The sequence below is a fragment of the Ascaphus truei genome, chromosome 5 (genome assembly GCF_040206685.1).
Source record: "Ascaphus truei isolate aAscTru1 chromosome 5, aAscTru1.hap1, whole genome shotgun sequence".
Taxonomy (NCBI): Eukaryota; Metazoa; Chordata; class Amphibia; order Anura; family Ascaphidae; genus Ascaphus; species Ascaphus truei.
In genome coordinates this window covers 11846277-11866775 of record NC_134487.1, presented here as the reverse complement: position 1 = coordinate 11866775, position 20499 = coordinate 11846277, and the positions used below count along the sequence as shown (strand labels likewise).

Sequence of the window (20499 nt, the reverse complement as noted above, 5' to 3'; positions counted from 1 at the left end):
CCTATTGGCTCGTGTATCTATGGAAGCAGGGCTTCCCCAGAGCTGAAACCAATAGGGTTCAACTCCGGAGACCCCTTGCTTAAAAAAGCCAAGTGCTTTTCTCAGAGCTCCAGTAATGTCTTGTGTTGCTTTATTTGCAGCCAGTTCTTGCCCCAGTGGCAGGGACCCCCAAGCACAGCCTGCTACTTTAATTGGCTAAGTGTCGTCTGTTTTCGGAGGGAACAATGGCTTTGATTTATTGGCTAGCCTCCCGGCATCAATATTTTATTGCAGAATTAAATGTCCTCTGTCACCCCTGTGAATAAGAAAAGGTTAATTACGATGCAAATATTCAGGTAATAAGTTTAGCTGCACCTCCAGGGAGCTTTGGGCTCTTATACCCACGGTTCTGATATTGACAAATCTTTCCAACATGTAACTAAAACCTATAGATCTCACCCTTCCCTCACATTACGTATGTCGATTTCTTTTAATTTCCGCAGTTTGCAATTTCAAGTAACCATTTGTAATCTAACTGTTCTGGAGCGGAAAGGATGGAATTTGCCATTTTTAAAGGCACCTTTTGGGTTGGTTTGTCCATTTTTGGACAGCCATGTTTATGCCACTTGCTTTCTCTTTCATGCACTGTAAGGATAAAAGCAACGTCTTTTTTTAGTTGCATGATAATGTTATATACATTGATCTGTGTTTTGAGATACGTTAGTGTCATTTGTAATGTGGTCTAGGCCTGTTTGCAGCGGACATAACCCAGGGATTTACTGGAGTCCTTAAAGCAGCAGTTTAAGCCGCTGTTTAAAAAAAGAAATGTCCATTCAATATGTGCATCAATACAATCTACACAATGATAAGTAATTAGCTAAGTTTCCGATCGATCTGTTCTCCTGTGATCGATCGGCGAAGATTTGGCTCGGGGGTTCACTAAATGGCGGTCAGTGCAGCAGAAGAGGACCAAAGATACAAAGCTATGTGTGGAAGATCATGTGACCAGGCAGTCACTCGATACAACTGGTGCACTGTTAGAGAGGGCGCATGGCTCAAACAGGGGCGTGCCAGAGCCTGTTTCAGAAGAGGAAGGGGATGTGACTTTGTAAAATGGCTGCTATAGAAACAATGCTTGTTACATTATAATACATTAAAAATGTCTTAAAATTTTTTTTTTTAATGCTACAAGTATCTTCTATGCGTCAACGTACTACACCGACACAGTTTATTCTAACATTTGCCCGTTATGGCCGGGGCTTTTTTCAACTGGCGCCAAAACGGAGCCGCGAGCGAGCCGCATCTTCCCCTTCCCGCGTGTTTAATTTAATTTAAATGCTTCCCATCCCCTTCCCCTTCCCCTCCCCGAGCCCCTGGCTGCGCGCAGCTTTGCGCAGCTTCCCCCTGCTGCCTCTGCAGCCTTCGGGGATGCCGGGGAACCCTGGAACGTGTGACCGGCGCCAGAGTGACGCGCCGCACGCGCCATGGAAAACCCCAAACCAGCCGCCGGCTTCTCGAAAATTTCCCCCACACCGCGGTTACGGCCGTATTAGAATAAACAGTGTCGCCACTGTAATAAGGATTTTGCTCTGGTTATGGCTCCGCGTGCAATTTAGGGAGTTGGGGGAAGAGCTTCAATAAGTATCAAATATCCACCAAGATGAAGGTTTTTTTTGACTTCTAACAATCTTGCTCAAAACCCAAACCCCCTGCGCTGTATACAGGCATATCCCGCATTAACGTACGCAATGGGACCGGAGCATGTATGTAAAGCGAAAATGTACTTAAAGTGAAGCACTACCTTTTCCCACTTATCGATGCATGTACTGTGCTGCAATCTTCATATACATGCATAACTGATGTAAATAACACATTTGTAACAGGCTCTATAGTCTCCCCGCTTGCGCACAGCTTCGGAACAGGTTGGGAGCCGGTATTGCTGTTCAGGACGTGATGACATGCGCATGCGTGAGCTGCCGTTTGCCTATTGGGCGATATGTACTTACTCGCGAGTGTACTTAAAGCGGGGTATGCCTGTATATGTTTGTGTTGTTTGGAGAGCTACTGGGTTTGGGACCTAATGCAGGGGTGCTCAACTCCAGTCCTCAAGCTCTCCCCACACCCCCCCCCCCCCCCACACACAGAACAGGGTTTTAGGATATCCCAGCTTCAGCACAGGTGGCTCAATCAGAGGCTCAGTCGAAGACTGTGCTGAAGCAGGGACTGATAGAGCAACCTGTGCTGAAGCAGGGATATCCTGAAAATCTGACCGGTATGGGGGGGGGAGCTTGAGGACTGGGGTTGAGCCCCCATGACCTAACAAAAGACAAAAAAGCCCCAATACTATATCCAATATGACAAATGATTTGGTACTTAGTACATTACTATGTACTGTCCCGGCAGAGCTTAGTCTTACAAAAGACGCGAGCTGGCCGGGATCGCAGTGGGCTAGCCGCGGGACCATTCTCCGGTTTAAAACCGGAGTTTCCTGCGCTTTCCCGCGCTTCAATAGATAAGCGCTATGGCGCTTACTATTGAAAGCGCCCGAGGCGCAGGAAAAAACGGCCGAAACCCGGCCAGGTTTCGGCCGGAGACAGCCGCGCGGCGCACGCGTTTTTTTTAAAACGCGGTGCTGGCCGAGTTAGATTAAACTTTGTCGCCACTGTATTTTAACTATATTCTTTCTTAATAAGAAGAACCCTACAGTAACATCACACTAAGCCTGTGTCAGTAGGAACACACACGTGCATGAATAGCCTATTAAGAGATCTCCCCAGGAGAGAGGTGGAGATACATTTACTGCTGCGACAGGCATGGGAGTTATACAGATATGGTTTTCTGCCCTCTGCACTGCTGCACATACATAGCACATATAGTGCTGCTTATATATAGGCACCGCATACACGTCACGCACCCCAGGCTGGGGACTGCAGTGTTGTGTTTCCTCTTCTCTCTATGCGGTGGTAGACATATATAAGACACTATAATATTGATGGTGTAGGACCTACAGAAATGGATTTTCCGGGACGTGGGCGCAGTGGGCGCAGGCGTAAAATATTTGGGCCAAAGTATTGAACTAAATGACTTGTATTTATTAAGAACGTATATAGATAAAATACAGTACATATTAATGTAATTAAAGTAATTTGTCATATCGGATGGAGCATTGGGGCTTATTTTGTATTTTGTTTTAACAATCTGAACCAGATGTAGAAAACCATTTCTTTTTATTGATGCAAATGTGCTCCAAAATGTAGTGCAGTGCATCAAAACACACTTCCTTTGCTCACAGCACATGCTGTACACCCCAAAGACTTTCCAACACTTTAAGGATATAAATATTATACAGAAAGGAAGCATGTTTCCAATTAAAATAAACACGACAAGGCGTAATGCTTTTAAACTAGTCATCGGCAGGCTGGATTTGTGTGGGGATGCTGAAAGAGGCGAGGACGTGTGAGACACGCACGATAAATCTCCTTGTTTCTCTTTCCACTGCTCCCAGATCTGCACCGTGCTAAACTCTACGGAAATGACTTGCCAGGCACCAGCTTTGGCTGTCAGCTCCAACCACCAGGCTGATATCACCGAGCGGCCAGAAGAGTTTGGCTTCATCCTGGATAATGTCCAAGCGTTGCTCATCCTAAACAAGACCAACTTTACCTATTACCCAGATCCCGTGTTTGAGCCATTCAGCCCCTCGGGGATTTTGGAACTGAAACCTGGAACTCCCATAATACTAAAGGTGAGCAGAGTGTCTCAGGAACACACAGTTGGTGTTGAGCTTTTTAAATGAATAATTCAAGATCAGTGTTTATTTTGTGCAAGGTTTAATGAGATTGTTCTGACTCCTGCACACTGTGGCAAGTGGTAGAGGCAGGTAGTTTAACTCACTCTCCTTAGATGCACACTGAGTCCTTCTTTCTTTTTGCTCTTTTATTGTAAAGGAAAACAATAACAACAAAAAGAGGGGAACTGGGGTAGGTGACATAAATTAGGGAGATGTATTTTGTGCAAGGTTTAATGAGATTGTTCTGACTCCTGCACACTGTGGCAAGTGGTAGAGGCAGGTAGTTTAACTCACTCTCCTTAGATGCACACTGAGTCCTTCTTTCTTTTTTCTCTTTTATTGTAAAGGAAAACAATAACAACAAAAAGAGGGGAACTGGGGTAGGTGATATAAATTAGGGAGATGTAAATAAGATGCTTTCTACCAGGAGATGAGATTACAGACTGCTCCTAATGGCTACTGGCTCCAAAAGAAAGCCATGCTTTCCTGTCCAGGCAGGAACAAACAAAGGGCTATACCTTTTAATGAAAAATGGCAGGGGAGTACAGACAAACCAACTGAAGTTTTAGCAGAAGGTTGTTGCCAAGGCAACAGGCTAGTGGCTACGGGAAGGCTACTTTTGTTGCAACAATGTTGCAACTTACACTGAGGAGTGCTGGCAGTCTCAGAACAGGGATACATGCAATCTTGTCCCAGGACAGAGATAGATACTGAATCGAAGTCCCTTCAACCGTGCAGTCCCACACAAAATCAAAGTGAACTACTACCAGAGGTTAAAGGTTAGAGATTCGAGGCTTTTGTCACCACTGATTGTAAGCTCTTCGGGGCATGGGCTCCTTTTCCTATTGTTTTCTCTCAACTGCTTTTCCCCATTGTGTTAGAATATGATGTCACGTGTACTGTAAAGCGCTACGTACCTGGATGGCGATGTATAAATAAGGACATACATATTACATGGCCATATTCACTAAGCAGTCTTCTGTGGTAAGGCACCACAGGAGTTAAAGGGCTGTGTGTTCCAGCCTCGGAAGAGCTGCTATGTCTCATAGCAGAAGACTGCAAAGTCAATATGGTCCTTAATAGGGTTCAATTGTGGGGAATATTAACATTTGGTCAAATTTGAGACAAGTGCTTGAAATCATTTTTGGAAGGTTGAACTTTTTTTGTTATTTCATTGTGTTTACAGCCGAGCTCTTAGGGACGAGGTTACTGTTTATTGTGTGAGAATGTGCTCGGATTTATATCTAACAATAGGACAATTAAGAAAGGGGAAGCTGTGGGGTGGTACTTACTGTAACATCCAATAAGGCAAACCTAAAGCGGAAGGGCAAGGAATTCAAATAAATCCCCATCAATTTACAAACCATTTCAAACGTAATTTAAACATTAATTTCTGTCTGATTTTTGTCAAAGTCGTCAGTGACCAATATTTAATCATGTCAAAGCAATGAGTTCACTTTCGTCCCGCGGGGCCGCTCAGATATATAGGTGTTAACAAGAAAGTCAATGAAAATTCCTTCTGTCCATATTGCTTAATATTTGTGTGCCCATACCTGCTTCTGTTGTAGGGTAGGAACATCGTCCCACCAGTGGCAGGAGGCAACATGAAGTTGAGCTACTCGGTATTCATTGGGGAGAAACCCTGCACAGTCACGGTGTCAGATGTTCAGCTGCTGTGCGAATCCCCCAACCTCACTGGACGTCACAAAGTGATGGTGAGTATCCAACTATTAACTGTCCAGTCATGAGTTTCATCCCACCATGTTTCAGTAATGCCTATGATATTATACTGCTCCCTTGTATCTATTAATTCAAGCTCACCCATTTTATCTGTCAGGCTTCTTGCATTAACAAGTATGTATGTATGTATGTATGCATATATGTATGTATAAACACACACAACCCCGGCAAGCTCAGAACCCAAACACACCACACTATATATATTTGTGCCAATAGGAATGCTACTGGGTTTGTATACAACAAAAGACAAAAAACACACACATTTTATTTATATATATATATATATATATATATATATATATATATATATATATATATATATTAAAAAACTAAACAACAGCGCAGAAACAAAACAATGCGTCCTCAAACCTAGAACATGACAATAAAAATACCAATGATAAACTCATAAATGGGTATCATAGATGTAAAATCAAACTGTGAAGTCCAGATAAATTTTCATGTCCATGTTCCAACCAGGAAAATAACCATAAACTAGTAGTTTAAGCGGGGGGCAGCCAAATCCAAGGAGGAATCACTTCCACACTGAAATGAGAAAAAAGCGCACTCCCTAGTGCATTATCCTCACAGTAGAAGAAAAAATGTTTATTGGTAAAAATAGGTAGTGGGCAATGCACACTTACAAGATATATAAATGCAATGTTCACATACAGTAAAGGTTTCTTTAGGTAATCTGAGTGCCCTGCCGTTTTGGGGAGTGGGGACACAACCAACTCACTGCGGTTCCGTAAAATAGATGGCGTCTCTCACGCCGCACACGGCCTACACTCGTCTGTCTGTAAACAGCTGAAGTGAAACCGCGGGGTCCTCCACTCAATGCAGGCACAAGATTAGGCACCTAAACATTCAAGGAAAGTCTCTCCAAAGGTATAGTGATGATATCGCGACATGTGGTGACGTCAGCCCTACGCGTTTCGTCCGCAACTGCGGACTTCGTCAGGGGTAAATGACGCACCTTGTGGACATAATTATATACACAAATGGGCTAAAATTCAATTAAGCCATTAACACATATATACATGAACATATGTATATATTTTTAATATAGATAATAGATATTTGAATTTCATCCTACATTGTGATAGTTGAATCAGTGTGATGCATAGACCCATGATGAACAGAAACACAGCACAGGAGCAAAGCATCGATGGAATAACTCATAACTATATTTATTAGAGTGGGTGAAACCTGTTACCTTCAAGCAAGTGCATCTTTCTGCCCCTTGGCTGCTCACCTCTTGGCCTCCTGCACTGAGATGTCTTGGCACTTGTTGTGTGCCAGGATCCCATTGTATCAGAGTTAAAGGTCTCACTAATAATGCAATATACAGATGCTGGCTGGATCAGACAGAACTGACATCTGGATATAATTTAGTAAGGTAATTAGCACTGAAATAGCAGCAGATAGCACAATTTGGCCTACAGTATGTACTAACATGATGTGTAAAATAGATTACTGGGTCAAAATTGTGGTGCTAAAAAGAATTACAAACCTTAATAAAATGTGTGTGGTAGGTAGGCCGTTATGTGACGTCTCACTGTATGGCGTTCGTTGTCTGAAATGACATTTGATGCATTGGGTTTGTGTTGCATAGCAGGTAGATACAATTTAATTTAAAATAGAATTCCGTGACTTAGTAGATATCACATTTTTGTTTAAATATATGTTATAATAACCATACTGTGAAAAGAAAACATTTGGCTAACATTTTGGCTTACCTGCTATGTAAAAAAATTATTATCATTGATACATAGCAACATAAGCACTTCTAATTCTGGGCTGGCAATATAAACAGACGTTGTAGGATTTACACAAGGTACAACTTTCAACTAACTTTATGACATACATATGCAATTTTGTTTGGTACAGTACATATCTTGCTGAGGCCGCCCCTGCTTGAACATGCAATATATTGCATCTTGCTTTTCTTGCATCAATGTAACACCAAAAATTCAATTTTAATACATAGAGACCCCCAACGAGTTTCAGAAATGTCACTTTTTGTTGCCATTGTAAGCACTTGTCTTGTTAGAAAGTCTGAAAGAACCAATACATAGAAAACAATCAGCAATTGAAATTTATGTAATTATAAGTGTACGCAGTGGATATATTTAATGGTTTGTTGAAATAAAGCTTTCTTCTTTTATTTGACACATCCTTATCCTATTTTGGATTCTTTAATTGGATTTTCCATGTCTTGGTATTACTCTTCTTGCAGTATGCACAGACGTAGCCAACTTTATTATACCTACAGTCCTGATAACGCAGGTTATTGCGTTGTACCACGGAATATCACAGAGCTTCCATATGATTCAATGGCAGTGATAACACAGAATATCCCACCTTAACGTGGGAACAATAACCCTGGCTCCATGTGTATTCCCGCTGAGATAACATTGTTGGCAGCCTGGTCCAGCTGGACATATAGAAGTAATCACTTCTCCCCTTCCTCCTCTTCTGTTTAACCCACAGCAAACAGCCACTTAATTGTCCATGTGTCAAACACCAAATTTATAGCTAGAACAACAAGGTTATAAGGCTATTTCTCTGTTTCCCTGGTATCTGTTTTTGCCAGAAAAAGATAAGGACATTCAGTATATTTATTATCTCAGACGTGACGAGGGAAGATGATTAGCTCAAGAAAGGCTTGTTATTAGAAAATGCCGTTAGTCCATATGAAAAGGTATAACGAAGAGCCGATGTGGCGATGCATTCAAAGAAATATTCTAATTATTTTGTATTTGTTTTTTTTCTAAGAACTGATAAGTAGTCTCCACAACCTCTCTACCTTTACCTTACCTGGTATGTGGGAATTAGCTACAGTACTGTGTCTACCCTAGGTTAATAAAGCTACAGAAAAGGCCACCGAGCATGAATTATGCATAGTTGGAAGATAATAGCATTAAGCTATGTTAACGAGTGTCATTAATATGACACACACTATTAAATGTGAGTTAAGGATTTGCCATCAACTTCTACATAAAGCCTTTGCTGTGTCAGAGTGTTGGCAGCAAATCAAAGAAGACAAGGTTATCAGTTAAAAGTGCTGGGTAAAGGAAGGCAGATAAAACTGGACAGATTTCAGCTTACTCGTGGCATCAAGTCTGTGATTCGCTGTTCTGCCATACTGTCACATTCATGCGGATGGCTTTCTGTCATTGTCCAAAACCACAGCTGATGTTATTCCCTTAACTCAGGAGTGGGCAACTCCAGTCTTCAAGGGCCACCAACAAGTCAGGTTTTGAGGATATCCCTGCTTCAGCACAGGTGGCTCAATCAGGGGCCAAGGCTTTGACTGAGCCATTGATTGAGCCACCTATGCTGAAGCACGGATATCCGGGATAAATGTCCTGTTGGTGGCCTTTGAGGACTAGATTTGCCCGCCCCTGCCCTAGCTGCTGAAAAATAGCTAAACTCTTGTGGTAATCTACAAATACTCTCAGGATCTCCTGTTACCCGTTATATATTCAGTCCGCGTGCTATTTATTTACCGCTGCCATCCTGAAACTCAATATAAAAATGCGCAATATTTTGCCATTTTATACTCCTTACAGACATTGTTCCTTTCTTTAAGTTGTAGTATACCACAGATATTCCAGGTGTCTCTATTAAAAAAAAAGTCTGGCTTATTTTGTTATAAGAAGCAATGGTTTGTCTGTCCTTTCTTTTAATTATAGGCATATTTCATTATTTATGTGGTGAATTTTCACAAAGTGAAATTTCTTGGGGGGAGGAATGCAAATTTAAAGCATGTTACAAAAGAACAACAAGGCACAAAATGATGGCTCATTGTTGGCTCAGCACATTGCGATATAAATATAATAACATATCACATTAGAATGAACAAAGAAGCTGGCTAAATCTTTACATCGCTGGTGGAATATCTTACCAAGGAATCTGGAAGGATCCATACTAATTATTGGTAGATCTATAGACTTTAGATTCAGTTCTATCCTAACTCTATTCCTGTCGTTGTCTCAGCGCAGCAGACTGCAGGGAACTGTATTAATGACAATGATTAATGACATCTATCGCGTTCTGCCGTGAAAGCTTTACAGAAAAACATCCATTGTTTTTAACAGGGAATGTAGTGTCGGCTCCAAGAAAGGCTCGCTCATGCCATGCTGATTAAAAGGAAGTTTGTATTGTGGAGACGCAACTGCAGTGTTTTTCCATCACATCGGACTCTGCAAAGCATAAACTTAGAATGAATGGACACTAACAAAAGCTTAAAACTTCCCAGCGTATTGTAGGTACTGTCGCGGCCAAGTTTATTCGAGCATTTGCCCGGTCTCGGCCGCGACAGTAACCGGGCGCGTGCCGGGGTGTCCCGTGCGCGCGCCGAAGCCTCCGATCGGGGCTTCCCCCTCCCCTCTACAGGTCCGCTGGGTCCCCCGGAGCCACCCACCGCCGTCCCCCACATCGCGGGACACCAGGGCTCCCTCGGGGAGCCCTGGGCACGCGCGCAGGGGGCGCAGGCACCCGATGAAGCGTGACCGCGCATCGGTGACGCGCGGCACGCCGAGGGGATTCGGCTAGCAAGCCGGGACACCTCCCGGCTTGCGGAACTAGCCGAATGCAAATAAAACGTGTCGCCTCTGTACAGCTCAACCCCGTTACAACGCGAATCCGCTTATAACGCGATGCAAGCACGGCTCCCAATTTGCATATTTATGAATACTTTACAACACGATTATTGGTATCTTAAATAGTTTATTGTACAATGCATACAATTGTGCATTATTTCTAACGTGATCCGCTTATAACGCGATGTGATTCTTTGGACCCTAAGCATAGCGTTATAAGGGGGTTGAGCTGTATATATGCTGATACACCACCCATTTTTATTCCACAATATCGGACAGTATCAAGATCAAATATGGTCTGGGATCCGGATTTAAATGCCAATACTGTGTTCATTCCTGGATATACCACACACACAACAGTGATATCCCACAATCCCTCACACAGTGTAAATATTAAATATGCTGTCTGGGTTCCAAATGCAAAAGTACATCCCAGCGGACATTCTTTGGTTAACATGGCACATATGGCTTTTTTCCACCTGCTTTTTCAAAACAAGAAAAGCTGCTCTTCAAAAGGTGAATAGATCTCTGATTTATTTGCAGGCTCGAGTGGGAGGGATGGAATTCTCTCCTGGAATGGTCCATATAACCCCTGACAGCCCGTTAAGCCTCCCTGCCATTGTCAGCATTGCAGCAGCTGGCGGGCTACTCATAATCTTTATCGTGGCCGTGCTCATTGCGTATAAACGGAAATCCCGCGAGAGCGACTTGACGCTAAAGAGGCTGCAGATGCAGATGGACAACCTTGAATCACGCGTGGCTTTGGAATGCAAAGAAGGTGAGTTAGAGACCTAGCCATTATTACAGCCTCCAGCAGTGAAAGGGATAAAGACTTGAAAGTCTATGGTGATCTGTGTGGGTGCCATGGAATAAAAAAAGAAAGAGTCCTGATGATGAACCAGGACGTGATTACAGCGTTGGTCCATTTCTCTGATCAACTTGTGATACATTCAATTTGCAATATTTGGGGTATGCTCAAGTCTTCCGTTTTAAGGTTATCATTTCTGATGCATGTTAATCTTCTCCGTACCAAGATGTCTTGTTTCACAGAGAGTTTGATACCAGGGTCATGTGATTAATGCAATCACACTACCCTTATCCCTACCTCTGCTATCCCCAGCAGGAGAGGAAGACTCTTCCATTCAGATAGCTGAGAAGACCATGTGTGTGTCCTGGTTCTTGTGCCATTCTTGGATCGGCGGGAAGGCACTGGAAGGAGATAACTGAGACCAGTTGCTCTTTTTTTATACAGTTGAATCAAACTGCAATAGAGTTTTCATGTTTAAGTTTGTTTTGGGATTAAAAATGTTCTTCCATTTTTAGCTCAAAAGTTGGTCTCTGACCAGCCCAATGACAAATAGCCCCAATGTGTATTTGCAGGAGACCACAGTTTACAAAGCTAGCAAATATTACCTTTCCACTTCCCTGGAATCAACTGATGGTGTTTGTTAAATGTATGTGTTGAGGGTTTATTAAGTGCCATGTGGTAGCTATTATTGATTGTTCAGAGCTACAGTATGGCATTGAATGCACACTATTAAATCGATAACGGAGGTTACGTCTTAGTCAATGGACCCTAAACAATTTGGCTAGTCATGGTATAGTGTGAACAGCCGGTATTAGTAAGCACACTAGTGTGTTCTTATACAGTATGTACTTGAGCGGTTCGTGTTCCTCCTCATCATCACGCCACAGATGTGAATATGAGCCCAGTACACTAAGCTTTTAGAAGCTGTACATCTTCAGGTACTTCACATCAATGTAAGACTGTACGAGCTTAAGATACAATTCCACATTTCTCTACTGACCTGTAATGCACTGATCCCTTTTCAGTTTAAACCCTTTTAAAAGGGACATTTATTGCGCTGTCTACAACTACTAATGAAAAGCACATGTTAAACCCTTTCTTTGAAGGTGCAGTTACCCTGCAAAAAGTACCTATGTGGACATGAGCTTAATGTCATGCACTTTACAGAAGATTTCTAGCCCTATGCTTATTTTGTTCCATAGCTGTTTTTAATTTAATTTTAATTTCATTGTAATTTTCCTTTTTATGTAAGAGGCAGCGGGGTAGAATGTTCACATGGTACTGACGGGGGGAAAGCACATCTCAGTCTGTAGAGCTTTCTTGACTTTTCTCTGGCAGTGAAAGAGTTAACATTGCATGACAGTATTTAACTGATTTCCACATATTGCTGTCATCTGTTAAGTTTTAATATTTGTAATTTATGATAAAGCATGAAGGGTCTTTTTTTTAAAATCAGACTCTACAGTACATTTCCAAACTGTTATCACATTTGAGGTTGACCCGTGACCTTCCTTCGACCTTGTGTCTTTGGTACATTTCATGGATTCATTTTCCTGCGTCTGCAGCACTTTAGGCAGGGTGCAATATGTGGAGCAAAAAGAGGGAACATCTCCAAAGAGGAGATACGGAAGGGGGCAAAATCTGTTGCAATCGGGTGTGACTCGTTAGATTGGAGAAGATATGGGAGTCAATGAGACTGTTATAGCTTTGTGTCTGACTTATTCTTATTCCATGGAAATGTATGGGGAAGTGGTACTGCCTTATAATTAGGGATGCAAGAAGCATCCATTTAACAAAGGGCATTAACTTATCATCTGCACAAAGCTAAAGATCACCAAGTAATTGTAATTAATTATCTCAATAGAAACCATTACATATCCTAGTCGGACATCACTTCAATTAACCACAGGAGTCAAATAATCATAGCCGACTATTTTCTTTCTGCATCTCAGCTTTTGCCGAGCTTCAGACGGACATTCATGAACTGACCAGTGACTTGGATGGAGCTGGGATCCCTTTCTTGGATTATCGTACCTACACCATGCGGGTCCTGTTCCCTGGCATTGAAGACCATCCTGTCTTACGGGACCTAGAGGTAAATAAAGCATGTTCAAACCAGACGCAGCGTCCAGTCGGCATCCTTCAGGAAAGCACTACCTTTTGTAAACTGTGATTGGGTCTCCAGTTTATCTAACAGTGTACGTGATTATCTCAGGGCGGGTTAGAACAGGCAGTAGGGGGTCATTCTAACCCCCCCCTGTTAAAATAAATTAATAAACATGGCCCATTTTATTTATTTAATTTCTTTTTCTACATCAGTAGGTTGAGGTGCAGAACTCGAAATAACAGTTTTAAAACACATTTGTACACGTTGCTTATTCCATTATTATGATATATATATATATAAAGCAGAAAATAGCCGTGTTAGTCCAGTTGCGATAGTGCAGAATAATTGAGTTCTTCAGTATTAGGTGATACCTTTTTTATTGGACTATCAATTTATGTCATAGGACAAGCTTTCGAGACCTGAAGAAGAGAGGAGAACTCTCGAAAGCTTGTCCTATGACATAAATTGTTAGTCCAATAAAAAAGGTATCACCTAATACTGAAGAACTCATTTATTCTGCAATATATATATATATATATATATATATATATATATATATATATATATATATATATATATATATATATATATATTGCAGAATAAATGAGTATATATATATACTATATATATATATATATATATATCTAATTTCCTTTACTGAGGTGCATAGACCAAAGGTACATGATCCCCAGGATGAATGAATATGGCTGGCAAAGAATTCTGTACATTTATGGAATGTCTGAAAGAAAAACAAAGATAAGAGAGGTTAAGTGGCATTATAATATGAGCTTGCACTTGAAGCAGAAATCCCCTCCACAATGCATTTATTTGTTTATACTTGTGTGAGTGTGTCTGTATGTTCTCAAATACCTAAAGAAAGTCACATTACTGACATTAGAGAAAACTAGGAACATTCACACATTTTCCAGATTTTATCACAAAAGAAACTTAAAATCACACAAATGGGACATTATGTACAGTGGTATTGCATAAAACACCAAGCACGCTGCCTAGGGGTTACACTTGATTCCTCTCTCTCATTCTCCTCTCATATTCAAAATGTTTCTAAAACTTGTCGCTTTTTCCTCCGCAATATAACAAAGATACGCCCTTTCCTCTGTTACTCGACTGCTAAAACTCTGACTCAGGCCCTCATTCTCTCACGTCTCGATTACTGCAACCTCCTGCTGTCCGGCCTTCCTGCCTCTCACCTGTCTCCCCTACAATCTATCCTAAACGCTGCTGCCAGAATCACTCTACTCTTTCCTAAATCTGTCTCCGCATCTCCCCTCCTGAAATCCCTCTCCTGGCTTCCGATCAAATCTCGTATCTCACACTCAATTCTCCTCCTCACTTTTAAAGCTTTACATTCTTCTGCCCCTCCTTATATCTCAGCCCTAATTTCCCGCTATGCACCATCCCGACTGTTACGTTCTTCTCAAGGATGTCTTCTTTATACCCCCTTTGTATCTAAAGCTCTCTCCCGCCTTAAACCTTTCTCACTTTCTGCCCCGCACCTCTGGAATGCCTTTCCCCTCAATACCCGACTAGCACCCTCTCTATCCACCTTTAAGACCCACCTTAAGACACATCTGCTTAAAGAAGCATATGAATAGCACTGGATAATCCTGGACACATGATACATAAAGCTTGGCCCCCTGCAGACGCACTTACTAGAATTCCCTCCTGCTGTCTCTGTACGTTCTCCCTACCTACCAATTCGATTGTAAGCTTCTCGGAGCAGGGACTCCTCTTCCTTAATGTTACTTTTATGCCTGAAGCACTTATTCCCATGACCTGTTATTTATATGATTTGTTATTTATATGATATGTATTACTACTGTGAAGCGCTATGTACATTTATGGCGCTATATAAATAAAGACATACATACTGTACATTCATACCTACCAACGCTGGATGATACCTTGTGGCTCATTCACTGGAATAACCACGAGGAACCATATTTCTACCATAAGACACCGTCCAGGCCATGACTTGAATGGACTGTGAGGAGTCTTTCAGTAACGGGAATTGTCTTGTAGCAGAAGACTGCTTAGTAAATATGGCCCCTCATGGCTATTCAAGTGAATGGGCCACAAGGTATCTTCCAGCGCTGGAAGACGTCCTATGGACTTACAGTATATGAGGGGAAACACAGCACTGATTCTTGTGCCTTACTTATATTCCCTAACCAGGAAGAGACTAGTGGGGAAATATGCTTTTAAGGCACATTTTACTCATTGAGTACATTTGTGGCGCTTGCCGTTTCTCTTTGTGAGCGTTGACATTTTTGCGCGGCGTGCAACAGTCCAATATTGTCAGCAACAGCGAATCAGATATTTCTTATGTCTCTAATTACATTAATACTAAATTCAATCAAAATTGGCGCTTGCCCTCCTACCTTCAGAAAGTCTCCTAGAGCCTGTATCTAATGGCGTTTCTGTAGGGGGGAAAAGGCGGAAAGAAAAATGAGTATTGTAGTATCATTACTATAAATGTGTAATCACTACAGTACTTCAACTTACTTGTTCTCAAACATATTTCTGTAACCTAATGTGTCCAAACCCTCCTTCCCTGACCCCTAATAAAATATAACCCAGTCCATGTGTTCTTACAGTACCACATCTGTACTTTGCAAAAGTTCATCATTCAGAATCAATGACCAGGCTTAAACAGAAGAGTCTAAATCCTAGAACAAATGCCATTGAGTGTGTCCATTGATTAGGTATTTACATTGTCTCTGGCCAGATACTGTACCGTAAGCTGAGTAATGCAGCTGGCAAAGGCTCAAATGAAGTGTCTAAGAAGCTAAAAGGGATATTATACCTACTGGGTGCTCATTGGAGTCTCAGAGACCTTGTCTGTAGCCAACCTACACTATACGATGAATTAAGCCATTTTAAAGATCGGCAGAATGTATACAGATACCCCCATGAGTGAACTTTGTTCTGTATCCCCCCATAATGTAAGTGTGGCAAAGGTTCCCACAGGCGTTGTAGGAAATTCAAGGAGTGGGAAAACATTTGAAGACAATCGTGTGATTTGTTATTTTTCTACTGAATTGGTTTTTGTTTGTTTTTTAATATGGATGAAGTTTGCAAATTTTAACAATTTCACTAATGAAATTGCCAAACTTAAAAAAAAAAATTGATATCAAAGTGCTCTCAAACTTAGATATCCGTGGTTGGGGTATATTTGGTAAATGTATATATCGACACAATATTTTTCTCAACAACGACTCATAAATCACCAAATTGGCAAACTTGAGCAAAGGATTTGCCCATTTCTATTGGTAACTGACCTATAATTAGCTATATTTCCCTACAATACTTGATATAAAAAAGACAATACCAATGCTTTATGAATAGTACAGAATTAGGGTTGCCAGGTAGCTTCTAAAAAAATACTGGAAACAATGGTGAAAGGTGGGACACGCTCAAGACACACACACACACGCACACACACACACACACACACACACACACACACACACACACACACACACACACACACACACACACACACACACACACACACACACACACACACACACACACACACACACACACACACCTCCATGCTTTTTCATTTCCTTGGCCCCACCCCCAGGCTCCTGACACCACCTCCTGATTGGCTGCTGATGGGTAATGCAAGCAGTCAGGAGCTGATGGACAGGTAGCTGCCCATCCCTCTAGCAACAGCCCTGCTCTCTCCCGGCGCGGGGAAATCCCACGGCCCCCCAAGCCGGTCAAGTCACTATATCCAGAGAGGTCATACCAGACACATACATGTCCAAAAACAGAAAGTGAATCCCTGCGCTTCTCCCATTGGGATAGCAATAAATGGGGAAATAAATATACATAGTGCAAACTAAATCTGTAAGACAGAGGAGACTTTTGGTTACATCCTTTGATCAAATAATGCCAAACCTGCTAACCAACGTCAAGGTAAGTCTCAATAGATTATTTATTTCCCTATTTAATGCTATCCCAGTAGGAGAAGCGCAGGGATTCCCTTTCTATTTTTTCACATATGTATGGCCAATCCTTTCACCAGCAGCATGCTCCTTACACGGAGAAGCGCGGTGAATATATATTTGTTTGGCATTCATGTCCAGTATTACCTCTACTTTTTTACTGGACAGTGTGTCCAACTACAGGACAGTCCAGTTCAATACTGGACACCTGGTAACCGAATGGTTCTAAAGAAATGTACTTTGTTACATCGCCTCCTGCTAATGGCCTCACGTTAATTAGTACAATCAAGAACTGGTCCCTGGTAGGAATGTCTTCTGAAGTTAATTGTTGAAAAAAATATCCCTCTCCAAATCCCGTTCTAAACAGGCTGCCCGCCACACTGATTTCCAATGTATTTTCTCATTCATTTCCACCAACGAGCGGAAAACTAACTTTTCTCTGATAAACGTGCGGCTCAGGCTGCAGTACTTTCAAATAAGTTAGGATTTTTTATTACCTTTCTCACTAACAAGTCTGTTAGGTACAATGTGTAGTATACAAAAACAAAAACTATTTTTTGGGGGGGTAAATCTAGCTGAATTTGCCCGTGCCAAAGCAAGGCACAGTAAATCAAAGCGACACGCGGGACATTATTTACAAAGCTTCCTAAATCAAATTGGCTGCAAATAGGATCTCCGACTTTATTGCTTTTCAAGGCTGTTATCAGCTTGACAATACAGGATAAAGCTTCAGAAAAATACTGGAAATCCCTGAAAAATCAGCCACAAAGCAATTTTTGTGTTCATTTTAAATATATATATACCGTAAAATAGAAATTCTTGTATGTGTGTGTTAGTTACAATTGGACACGGTTTTTTGAGTTAAATAGCATGAATTGTTGGTAATGTAGCATCGCAATGTAACTAGTGCATCATTCTGAGTAGCTACGTTTATATTTAATCTGCTGGTGCTTTTATCTGCAGTAACAGTCAGTTTGTGCACTGAAATTATGCACGCAGGATTTGTATTTAATACAAACCTGGGGCGCCAGGAAAACGTTGCCTCACATAAGTGGCGGAAAGGAGAACCTCTATTTTTTTTTTTTTTTTTTTTAAATGTTAAACCTCAATTTTCATGCAATTTTTACCAAAAGGTATTCTTTTAAAAGAAAACATCCATATCCTTTTATGTCCATCTTGCAAAAATCTCAACCTTTTTAACGGGTGTCTAATTTCTTTGCAAGAGTTTATGCTCACGAGGATACTATGAGTACATTTTTAATGGGACTTCAACCAAGCCTTGGTTTTAATGTAACGACAGATTGCCTTGAGCCAGGAACTGCTGTAGAAGAGATCACAAGCTCAAAACATTGTGTGTTGTACCAAAGGAGGGAGAGGGAGTAGGGGGTATGAAACCTTTTATTGGACCAACAAGTAGTTGATATATTACAAGCTTTCCAACCTCTCAGGGTCCTTCGGACCAACAAGTAGTTGATATATTACAAGCTTTCAAACCTCTCAGGGTCCTTCGGACCAACAAGTAGTTGATATATTACAAGCTTTCCAACCTCTCAGGGTCCTTCGGACCAACAAGTGGATCCTGAGAGGTTGGAAAGCTTGTAACATCTCAACTACTTGTTGGTGCAATAAAGGTATCATACCCCCTCCTCCCTCTTCTTCTTTTGTTACTACATGGAAGAAAGGACCGACACGGCGACCCGCCCTTCTCTGCCAACATTATGTGTTGATACCGGTCATCCTCTTTCAATTAAGTGGCTGAATTTGAGGGGCTGAGCATGTTTATTACATTTTGTGGGATCATTCCCAAGAATGGGATGGGTGGCTGGGTTCTCTCCATTTCTGTTGTGGTTGACATGCATTAACTTGACTTTTTTGTCATTGTGACTATAAAAACCATTGTTTTCCCCCTCCTGAATGAAAATGTGCAGAATGTATGGCTCCCAACGTGGTACCCTTCTGTGCAAAGTACTGTATGCTTCATTCTAGTGAGCAATCTGTTCGCCTTAAGTAAGATCTTCCAGATAACCCAACCCCAGAAGTTATAGGGTACACAACAGGACAGTAGTATACAGGCATCAAATTTACTTTGCGGACAGTACGTTTTTCACTCAAACTTTAGAAAATGTGACCGAAGGTTTGGCTTAAATTACCTAGTCAAAATGAAATAAAAATGTTTAAATGTGAAGATTTTGAGTCGGCGTTGCAGACCTGCCGGAGACTTGTAAATGTGCTCACAAGTGTTTGCTTTTTTTAATTTAAAATTTTGAAAAAAAATGGTCACATTTTCCCAGAGAAGATTATATTGCGAGAAGGAGAGGAAGAGGGAGACAGAGAAACAATTTCCTTGTACACCTCCCATCTATACCACGTGCAGAGAAATACTGTACCTGAGAAAACTAGGAAATATGCCAATTAAAACAAGTTGAATATAATTTACATTTTAAAAGGTGTGTTAACTGATATCACTGCACATGTTATGCAGAGGGTTGGTTTGGGAGGTACAGGCGCGCCGACAAGTATTCTAAAACTGGCCTTGGAAAATCTGGGGCAATCGCCAACAATGCCCCAGTAATGCTGCAACATTTTCAGTGACATTTCTGCAGAAAAACAAATGGCCCATCGGATTAACACAACAGGGGTCCCAGGCAGTCCCATTCAGTTTGAATGGGATTGCCAGGGACCCCCGCTGTGTTAATCCAATGGGCCATTAGTCTGTCTGTAGAAATTTCACTGAAATGTTGGCAGCATTACCTGGATATTGACCCAGAATTTCCAAGGCAAGTTTTAGAATACTCGTCGGCGCACCTTAAGTGCTTTATTAATTAGGACCCGCTCTACCTCCGCCTCCCAATTTCCATTTCTCTTCCCTTACCCCATATTTCAGGCATAAGAGGTTTTTGCTTGTAAACGTCCTAAAAAGTTAGATATTTTTTTTTTTTTTACAGTCCACGCATCTCTACAAGATACTAGTAACATTAGCTTCTATGCATCTGTACCTGTACATATATTCTAGACATACGTCAGAAGCACCATCTTGGAAATTTGGTTCCAAGGAGGCAGATGAAGATCTCTATCCTTAATAAATACGTCACGGCTGGAGAGGCAAACCACTCATTGCCCTTGAATACTTCATTGAATGTCCACTTTCTTCTCTTCCGTGAAACACGTTCATACTCATTTGTTTTTTTCCCAACAGGTTCCTGGTTATAGGCAGGAGCGGGTGGAGAAGGGCCTCAAGCTGTTTGCACAGATGATTAACAACAAGGTGTTCCTGCTCTCCTTTATCCGGACGTTGGAGTCTCAGCGTAGCTTCTCCATGCGTGACAGAGGGAACGTGGCTTCTCTCATCATGACGGTACTACAGAGCAAGTTGGAATATTCCACAGATGTACTGAAGCAGCTCCTCTCTGATCTCATTGATAAGAACTTGGAGAGCAAGAACCATCCCAAACTGCTCCTGAGAAGGTGAGGCACAAACCCACTTCCAGAGCTGG

General features: G+C 41.6%; 1 protein-coding gene across 1 annotated transcript in view; it reads left to right on the top strand.

Moving 5' to 3' along the window:
- The window catches only part of PLXNA4 (plexin A4), a 796616-nt gene that overhangs the window by 647877 nt on the left and 128240 nt on the right, over positions 1-20499 (top strand). The window contains exons 18-22 of the mRNA XM_075599345.1: positions 3485-3724; positions 5338-5484; positions 10657-10891; positions 12874-13016; positions 20202-20470. Of these exons, the coding sequence (XP_075455460.1) occupies positions 3485-3724; positions 5338-5484; positions 10657-10891; positions 12874-13016; positions 20202-20470 (1034 nt within the window). The remainder of the gene's footprint in view (positions 1-3484; positions 3725-5337; positions 5485-10656; positions 10892-12873; positions 13017-20201; positions 20471-20499) is intronic.